This window comes from Silurus meridionalis, chromosome 24 (genome assembly GCF_014805685.1).
Source record: "Silurus meridionalis isolate SWU-2019-XX chromosome 24, ASM1480568v1, whole genome shotgun sequence".
Taxonomy (NCBI): domain Eukaryota; kingdom Metazoa; phylum Chordata; class Actinopteri; order Siluriformes; family Siluridae; genus Silurus; species Silurus meridionalis.
Window position 1 is genome coordinate 7,249,379 of NC_060907.1, and position 10,693 is coordinate 7,260,071.

At 38.0% G+C, this 10,693-nt stretch overlaps 1 protein-coding gene across 1 annotated transcript in view; it reads right to left on the reverse strand.

Annotated features, from left to right (window-relative positions):
* The window catches only part of prkx (protein kinase X-linked), a 39,581-nt gene extending 32,858 nt beyond the window's left edge, over positions 1-6,723 (reverse strand). Inside the window, exon 1 of the mRNA XM_046837920.1 lies at positions 6,117-6,723. Coding sequence (XP_046693876.1) covers positions 6,117-6,258 — 142 coding nt within the window. The 5' untranslated portion in view covers positions 6,259-6,723. The remainder of the gene's footprint in view (positions 1-6,116) is intronic.
* Positions 6,724-10,693: the final 3,970 nt, after the last annotated feature.

Sequence of the window (10,693 nt, forward strand, 5' to 3'; positions counted from 1 at the left end):
CTATAATCCTCGTTGTTTGAAAATGGTAATGACAGTCGCACGGATCTATATGAAACTCCAATTCAGGATATTTATGTATAAAAGAGTACTTAAAAAAAAAAAAAGCCACATATTGAGTTAACCTAAAATAAATATATAATAACCATATTGAGTTAACCTAAAATAAAAAAAACGATAAGGCATTGGTGTACAAATGCATAAGCATTCACTGAAAACCACAACAGTGAGTAAAAATGTAATAGTTTACTGCTGCTGTTATATATTTTTATCCGATTAATCGAGAGAGAGAAATTGTCCGATTAATCGATCATCAAAATAATTGTTGGTTGCAGCCTTACATACAACTCACTACAGCAATGAAAATGCTGTTTAAAATGAAATTCGAAATTCTGAAGAATCAGAATCACGCGTTGTGGAACAATTCTTCAATTTATATCAAATTAATTTGGTTCAATTCAGTTTATTTGTATAGCGCTTTTAACAATGGACTTCGTCTCAAAGCCGCTTTACAGAGATAAAACGCTTATAGGAGAATGTATACGTTTGTCCTTAATGAGTGAACCAGCGGTGACTGTGGCAAGGAAAAACTCCCTGAGATGGTATGAGGAAAAGAACTTGAGAGGAACTCAAAAGGAGACCCATCCTAATCACCGAATGGCTGTTCGTTACAGTTTTGTCATTGTTGAGGTGTTCAGTGATTAAATGCAACCTGTGGTCCTGATCCATTGTAGTAGACTGTTGATATTAATTACAACCTGAATTCATCCTTAAAAGTTTTCGGGTTGCTCAGTTACTTCATGGATCTTTAGGCTGTCCATGTGGAACCATTGGGTTTTAATCTAAAATAGCATTCAAAGTTAAAAATGGCAAGCCTTAGAGTTTTATTCGCAACAAAGCATCTCTAGTTTTTATCAAAGACAAATGTAGGTTAACAGAGTAGTGTATAAAAGAAAGCATTATATCCAGCATAAAGAGTAAATATAAAGTTACACTGACTCATCCAACACCTTGGCAACAACTAAAAAGAGGACGACGTGTCAGCACTTGTAGATATGAACCTCTTAGATAATATAGATGTGTATGTGTGCCCTGACATGACCTAGTTCTTATTGTGTCCTTTCATATTCATTTGCCAATGTCCAAAGAGGCTACGAGGAATACCAGGAGCTTTATCAAATACACTCAAGGTCTCTAAAAATAAGCAGGCTGCCGTGTGCGTCACCATGTTACTGTTTCGTCTCTGTACATTTCAGTGCTACTTGCAGTTTCATCATAGGTTTCTATACAAAAGAAAAAAAAGAAAAAGAAAAAAGAAACATATTTGACTCTTCTTTTAGTCGTGTCTCTGGCAAGATGTAAGCCTTGATGTATAAAAAGAGGTCTGTCATTTTAGGTTCGGTGCAAGAGATTTCCTCACAGTGCTGTTCTGTCGTTGGACCCTTAATGTGGTTCTATAGGTGCGGTTGTTTCTACGGGGGTCGACGACAAAACCTGAGGTAATTATCGGCGAAAAGAAAGCTGAGTGCATAAAAAATGGGTCTCGGTCATTGCTGTCTTAAAAACGATGATGTATATAATACATATCTGTGGATCGTTTTATATTTTATTTTAGAGAGACATAAAATGTAAAGTAGCTTTTACTGCTTTTGCGCATTTTTTCTTACTAATGGAAAAAAAAAACATATAAAAGGTAGATATCTATTAAGCTGAACTTGATCACACGACGTTTAGCAGGTGAAATTCTCAGATACCGACTGCGAAAACAGGCAGAGGGTGGATATGTTAACATAGCGTTAGCATACACAATCGGTTCATGTACGCAAAGATGCTGCTAACCAGGCAGCATTTTTGACGACGCTATAATCAGTGCTTTCTTAATATTGTCTTTTCTGAAGAGGTTATTCTGTAACCATCAATCTCCACTCAGCAGAATGTCTTCATGTGATATGAATTTGCAGGACACAGTTCACCGGATTAAATGATTAAATGGAAATCGATAGGACGAAGACTGTGTTTTGACTGCAGATTTACACTGAGAAATCCAACATTGAAGACTGTCCCTGTTCACGTCACAGTTTTTCAGGGGGAAAAGCAGAATCTGCCATTATCTTATCTGGATCTCCAAGTCCAGTGTTACAAACTGTTCAAATCAGCTAACAAGAGTAATGACGATCAGCTGAAAAACTCATGAGAGTTCATTAAGAGAAAAACAGGAAATTAAAAAAACCAAAAGCATGCGGCTAAATGTTTGCGCTTCACTTGACTATTGTTCGGTTTAGTGGTTGAAAGGTTACTTCAGTTTAGGCTAAAACACTACCTCGAGGAGAATTTACATATTTACATTATTCAAACTCCTCTGGCCATCATAGATTCTATCAGCAATGCGAAAGTCGACCCTCTGCCGTTCCAAATGAACTTCGACAATACGATCGCTCTATTTATCACTCGCTCACAAACAGACCACACGTTTGCACATCTGGCCCACGCAGATTCACAAACACACCTAAAACACCATTTCCTAATGCTTGTTTTATTGAAGGAAAAGGGAACAAACCTCAACATGTGCCAGAGGTGTGATTAGGAGTAGGACGTCTCCTCGGTAGAAGGACATTTCAAAGTCCAGACACTACTAAAACTGCTCTTTAAAAGAAAATGAAAAAAATCAACAATTAGGGATTTAATTTTTTTTTTTTATTGTCAACGCCAATACAACACTCCACGTACAATACAGGACGCTTATGGAGAAACTCTAAGTTATCATCAGCATAACCTGCGTTGTTGAAACAAGTTCTCACACAAATAGAAGATTAAAAAACGAATGATTAGACAGAACGTCAGGGACAAAACAGCTTTCCATGTCAAACTGTAAACTGCAAACTGTTTAGCGATTCCATGCACAGGGACATCGAACGCACTGCCAAGCTCTGCCTATGAAAACTTTACGCCTACGTTGTGATTGTCGTCATGAGCTGCATCACGCGATCATAAACTCGGACCTCGCAGTCAAGTGTTTCATAATCTGGAGAATCCAGAACTCTGGTACAGCAAAAACAAACTGCACTAGAATGTGATTTTAGGCACGATCCTAGTTTGTTTTGTGGAGTAGTGGAATTAGATTGAAGTGGAAATAACAAACGTCAATATAAATAGACATATAATAAATATAATAAACGTAGTGGAAGATTGGAGGAGGGCGACGGAGAGAAAGAAGACGACGACAAAGAACAAAGAAAGGTGTGTGTGATTCAGTCCGCTAAGAAGCAAAGTTACAGCCCCACCCTAAAGCTGATTACTTGACATTTAACAACACACCCTGTCAGGTCTTTTATTCAAAAGCGTTGTTTATACATACATGCTATCTATACAGGCAAAAGTTTGGGGACACCTGAGATTTGGATGGTGATTTCTGAACATCCTATTCCACATTTAGTTCCCATTTACTGTTCTAATAACCTCCAGTATTTTCAGGAAGATGCTCCACTAGATTTTGGAGAGTGTTTGTGGAGATTTGTGTTCATTCAGTTACAAGGGTGGTAGTAAACTCAGGTAATGATGTAGGTGAGGTGGTGAGGACACCCGAGGTTGAGGTCAGAGCTCTATAGCAGGCTACTCAAGATGTTCTACTCAGACCCATGTAAATGATATCTTCATGAAGCTGGCTCTCCTTGTTGAGTCTGCTTGTTCAAGTGGAGGGAAACTTTAATGCTAATCCATCCAAACACATCTTATACGATCGTGTGCCTCCATTTTCTTTGTGGGATCAGTTTGAGGAAATAAAATCGCCGTATATGGCTGAAAATGTCAGGTGTCCCGAAACTGTGCCTACACATTTTATTTATAAAAACAACAACTACATTTCAAACTTTCTAACCGTTTTACATTTGCAAAAAGCTAATTATTGTCCTTTTATCACTTACTCTACAACACCTGTAAACGGTTTCATTTTCGCGTTGAGATGATATAACGTTGTTATGAAGTGACTTAAAAACAAACATCTTCGGCTTGAAAACTTTCCATGATGGAAAATATACTGACTGATGAAGCACCGGCACCGGAGACACCTTCATAGAATGCTGAGTAAATATCCCGGTATAGAATCCCATAACATATCCAGACCTTGCTGAGATCGTAAATAATCAGCTAGTCGTTTTGTGTTGAAAAAGAGAAAAACATTGAAACAGCTCTAAAGAAATCTCCGAACAAAAAGAAACTAAATCACCACATTCACAATTATACATTTGTTAAACAATATACATTTTTCCTTTCTTTAAACTTGAATTTGTTCATTTTCAATCTTCAGATATGCATTCTTCATATATATCCTTGTTTGGGTAATATTACTTCAGAAACTATGACGTATTAATATTAACCTGAAACTAGTCTCTAAACTGGGATGTTATGTCAAAACACAACAAGAATCACTTTCTCACTAATCCGAATCTGAGCATCCGACCGCGCTGTAGTCGAATCTTTGTTTTTTCCATAAATATCCTCAAAGTTTTAGGCTCTGAGTTACTGATCAGAAGGTCAGAGGTTTAAGCCCCATGATGCCACTGTTGGGTCCTTGAGCAAGGCCCTTAATCCTCTTCTCCAGTGGTGCTTTTTTCATGGCCGACCCAGCGCTCTGACCCCTGCTTCCTGCTAAGTTCAGATATGCGAAGAAAGAATTTCCCTGAGCTGTAATGTATATGGGATCTATCTATCTATCTATCTATCTATCTATCTATCTATCTATCTATCTATCTATCTCTCTTTTACAGTATTTCTTAGTTGCTTTGTGGCGTTTCTCAGATCAGAAATGAAATCAAAACTACTTGTTCAGCCTCCACATCATTTAATCGTTTGTGCTCATCATAAGAACATTTCTTGTTGCTTTGATCAAATTGCGAATGCTTTTGTACATCATTTAATGGATTGTGTACGAGTGTCTGCTGTTTCCTACTGTATCAGTTGTTTATGTTCATGTTGATCTAAATATATTCTACTGGTTTCACCTGAATAGTTTTAACCCCCAAAAACATCTCAGCATCAGTTCACTGTTTACGTCACTGAATGCAAAACTGTTAAACCAGTTGTCAACATCTGCAATCTAAAATTTCTATTAAACTATTTTTTCTGTAAATGTGTTGAATTGATGAATTGTGCAGATGAATCTTGAATGTCAATAATGAAGGCGAGTGAACGACATCAGATCAACCAATAATCAACCAGTTCTCTAAAACAGGTCAAAGGTGAATCTCGTGAACCTTCAATTGGAGACGGAATAAAACACAGAATTACAATTTCTGAAAATGGATGAACAACCAGGAAACGAACGAACACTGATCCAGTACAGTAAAAGTGTGAATCCTGTCAATTCATATAAATCAAATATCCAATCAAATAAATACATTTGTGCTGCTGAAATTCATAGATGCCATGAATTTTTCCAATCACTGTATAGTTTATGTAAAGAAATACTGAAACCGTGTGCCGTCATACTGACAACATGAAAACATTGTGACGATCTTGTTATTCTGGTGTCAATGAGATGTTCATTCATGAAATAAGGACTTTGAGAAAAAGACAGGTTTTTGCAAGAAATCCAATGTACTGGTTTGCAAATATAAGGATTTGAGAAATGCGCCAAAGCAACTGAGATATTCTGTAATAATGGACACTTTACCAAACCAGGTTTACAGAAATGAAGATGTTTCAAAGGTGAATGTGTACGTTTAGTGCCCATCAGTTTGTTCCTCATAATTAAGTTTATTCCTAATGAGCGAGCCAGTGGTGACCGTGGCAAGAAAAAACCTTGAACACATCCTCATAAGGGTGGCATCAAGTGTCCATTCATAATCAATCAATCCATCCATCCATCCATCCACCCACCCATCCATCTAGAGCTAGTTTATGTGGCGCATGCAGCAAACAAGTCCCTGGACACGGGCCGTTACTAGGAAACAGTAACGAGTGTGCGCATTACTACTCGATTTGAATTACAGCCGGAACTACAGTCTGAGCCGCTGACCAATCAGAATGGAGATGTCGGTGTGTTGTAGGAATGCGGTACACGAGGGTCCAGTGGAAGTGACCCGGTACCACAAAGTTTAACCTGATAACCAGGAGCAACTCACCGACCGTAGCCACTGTATCGAAGTCCTCCAGAGAGTAAACCCGGGTGTTTAAAGCTAAAGATGCTGCCATTGTAGACAATGTTGCGCTGTTGGTTGTGTCCGTCTCGTCATTGGTCAGTGCTTTTGTCGTTGTTGTTGCCATCTTGCCATTTGCTCAACTAGGAAACACAAAGCCTCTTCTTCTTCTTCTATCTTTCTTTTCTCTATCTTCTTTTTCTAACGACTTATTTCGGTTTCTTTCCCAGAAATCTTCTTTATTCCCATGAGTTCCTGATCAATTAAAGGGGGGTGCCAGGGTGGTGATTATCACACTGAAATAAGAAAAAATGTCACGTCTTTCTGTCTTTCTGTCTTTCTTTCTTTCTCTTTCTTTCTTTCTTTACTTCCACAAAGCACTCAGGCCTATAAACAAAGGCACCGCTGAAAACCGACAGGACAAAATAAAACCAAAATAAATAATTCCAGGTGGAAAAAAGGGGTCTCCAAATACCGCGTCCGTGTCCTTCCGTCTCTTTTTCGCTATTTGAGACATTTAAATGACACGCTTTCCTCCCACACCGCAACCCCGGCTGCTCCACCGGACAATGAATTACAAAGCGATAAAACATGACTGACAGCCGCGACAACCAATCACGTCTTCACAATGCTACAAACGCACCAATGGCATGTCAGAGGGGGCGGGGCTTATTCAACAGGGCGGTGTGTGTGTGTCACGAGGGCGTGTCAGGTGTTTCCTCAGGGTTTCTGTCTGTGTTTATGTATGAAGGCAACCTTCCAATCCCGTATGAATAACACGGGGAAGAAGGTAGTAGACGCACTATTTAGGGTTGTAAGTACTTGATTTGAGACTGAACCCAAAGCTGGTTGATGGAGGAGAAGTGGGAAAGGAATGCAAACAGGAAATATTTGATTTAATATGATTTTGTTTCGAAATATAAATTCAGTAAACATTAAATATGTGTTTCCTGGTTTTGTCTATTAGTTTGCCCTCTTGTTTAAGCTTTTTCTTGCATTTTTTCTTCCATTTTCTTTGTCTTTCTTTTCTTTATATTCTCTTTATTCCTTTTTTTTTTTTTGTCTATTATTAGACTGATTTCTCCAAAGATAACACAAATCTATTTACATGGCAAAAAAAGTAAAACAGATCCAATTTGCTGTACTGGTGGTGCAGCGAGCGGCCATTTTGGTTTGACGTCACTACCTGAGTTTGGGTTTGAGTTGGCCTTTTTGAGTAGGAAGACAAATAGAGTCAAATGTCTTTTGTAATAAATTCAATAATTAAGTTAAAATGGCAAACAATAGATACAGATTTGGGGTGTCAAAGTAAAAATACTGTATATTATTCAGCAGAAATAAAAGTAAGGCCAAGGAAGAGCTCAAAAACACATCTACAGATACAGATACAGATGGTCCCCCCGAGTTACGATGGTTCGACCTTATGATTTTTCGATCTTACGATGACGATAGCGACAAAATTGTAAAAATATTTAACATTTCGCGCAACAGGCACAGGCAGCAGAGTACGATGTAGAATACGTTGGACGTAAACGTTTTCAAACACCAATTCTAGTGATAAAAGCATGTCTTCCAAGTGCCAAGTATGTCTCCCGCTTGTAGTGAAAAGAAGATGAGGAAAGCCCTCAGTTTGGGGCATAAAATAAAAATTATAAATCCGCATGAAGCAGGAAAGGCTGCCACAGTCATAGCACCATCTTCGACTTACGATATTTTTGACGATGAGCCATCGTAACGTAATTTAATCGTAAGTAAAGGACTTCCTGTATTTACATTTGCTGCGTTTAGCAGACGCCTTTGTCCAGAGCGACGTACAAAAGAGCTTTGAGTCTCTATATACCCTCTTCTGCAACCTCTACTGTAACACGTTTTAGCTTAAACAACACATTTATTTTAGACTACACAAAACTAACTAGGGTAAACAGTAAGCAGGTCTACACACAGGTCAGTGTGTGTTAGAACAAAGAATTAAATTATAATAATAACAACACACACAGTGTATACAAGGACTGGGAGAGTGCAGCTTTCAGAGTTGATGATATTGCGCTTTTTACCTTTTAACATTCAGCATTTTTGTGTTTCTATATTTGAGGGGTTTTTTTGTTTTGTTTTATCAGGTCCACTGGGAAATCAGTATATTCAAAGCAAGTGATTGTGTATTTTATAGTTTGTGTATCAGCCTATTTGAAGCTTGAGTGAGAACGAACTTTGTTTCTAACATCTGAATGGAGCGATTTGTCAAAAGTAATATACGTGTCAGAAGAAAAAATCAGGTCAGGGTTTGAGGTGTTTTCCGTTTTAGAGTGTGATGAACAAGCCAAAGCCTGAACCATGAATAGGTCACATGTTACTTACTTTTAAAATAGAGATGAATGAGTAACGCCACCATTATGCTAATGGTAAGTAACCTAGTTTTTCGAAGACAGTGGTGGTGGATGAGGTAAAAGTTGTTGGGTGTTATATAGGTTGCAGGAGAGGGTATATATAAAGACTGTGTTTGTTTTTGGGTGCTGGAACTGCCTGACTTTCTGCTAAATAAAAGTCCTTTTTCTTTGATACCACAACCCTGGATTTTGAATTTAGTTTGTTTCTCTTGCATGGCATTTTAACTTTGTTACATAATTGATATTAATTGGCCTTGACAATGATGGTTTTATTGGTTTTATTAAACTTTTAATCCAGTGCAGCATTTAAAAAGAACCCGGTTTAGTAATATAAATAACAGAACTTTCTGGAAAATCCGCTGTATTTCCAACAGGTAGTTGTAGACTCATTGTGAACTGAAAGCCTCATTTTCTAGTGATGCATTATTTATATATTACACGTTAATACACTGTATAATTAATGAGAGAGACTACATAAAGAGCACACACAACACTCATTCCAAGAACTCCTGAGCCGTTCTAAATAACTGCCAGCAGCTGGTTGGTTTCTCAGGCAACTCTTTAGATAGACTGGTACACTTACACACACACACACACACACACACACACACACACACTTGCACAGAAGAGGCTCTTTGACTCGCTGACTTACTGACCTACTGGCAAACAGTCTCATATTGCTTTCCTCTATACTCCGGTGCACTCATCTAAAGGCCTGTGTGCGCCGTATTTTACTTCAGCAGGCGGCTGTGAGCAAGAAATTTTCAATCTCTAACCAGACCTTTGTTGTGATCTTGACACCTCTTTTGTTCTACACAGTCAAGTCACAATTTCAGGCCTGATGTGCTACGTCTCAGTCTCCTGCATGTTGCTTTCTCCACAGCCTGTACACCTTTTCTCATTTCATTTCACGAAATGGGTTTCTTTTACGCATCCTCATAGCACGTATTAGGGAAACGAATGCCTCTCGGGATGCATGTGATAAAGTCATCAGTCACTCGCACATTTGCTTTCCCACTTTCAGTGAGAAAAAAGCAATTATTATATTCATCCCTTATAGATTTAATAAGTTGCTTCCAGACACAGACAAAACTACAAATTATACTAACGATAAAACCCCTTAAAATAAATGAAAAAACTATAAACTACTGCAACAGAAACACTTTTTGCAGTGCTGCTTCAGAAGATAAATGTATTCTCGCATTTTAGTGGATGATAGCTAACGCTAATGTTAGGTATCTTTCCAAAACTTCAATAAAGCTTACCCAGTCTTTCTATGTTTCATATGTGGTTTCGGTGTTAGCTGAACCGTAATGTTTTTGTTTGACAATAATGTATGTTGTTATATTTAGAGGATCTGTATTGCTTTATAAGCTGCACATTGACTACTCTAAAATATATCCAAGTTTCATTAATATATAGTTTTGCCCCTTGAGAAGATACACTAAAATCTGAGGAGTGTACTCACTTTTGTGAGATACTGTATATATTATGGATATATACATATACAGTACAGACCAAAAGTTTGGACACACCTTCTCATTCAAAGAGTTTTCTTTATTTTCATGACTATGAAAATTGTAGATTCACAATGAAGGCATCAAAACTATGAATTAACACATGTGGAATTATATATGGAATTATATACATAACAAAAAAGTGTGAAACAACTGAAAAATGTCATATTGTAGGTTCTTCAAAGTAGCCACCTTTTGCTTTGATTACTGCTTTGCACACTCTTGGCATTCTCTTGATGAGCTTCAAGAGGTAGTCACCTGAAATGGTCTTCCAACAATCTTGAAGGAGTTCCCCGAGAGATGCTTAGCACTTGTTGGCCCTTTTGCCTTCACTCTGCGGTCCAGCTCACCCCTAAACCATCTCGATTGGGTTCAGGTCCGGTGACTGTGAAGGCCAGGTCATCTGGCGCAGCACCCCATCACTCTCCTTCTTGGTCAAATAGCCCTTGATGCCTTCAGTGTGACTTTACAATTTTCATAGTCATGAAAATAAAGAAAACTCTTTGAATGAGAAGGTGTGTCCAAACTTTTGGTCTGTACTGTATATTAGGGTCATAATGATACACAAAATATACAGTTCGGTACGTACCTCGGTTTTGAAGTAACGGTTCGGTTTAATTTCAGTACAGTTAGGGGGAAGTAATTACTTGTCGTTTTTTTA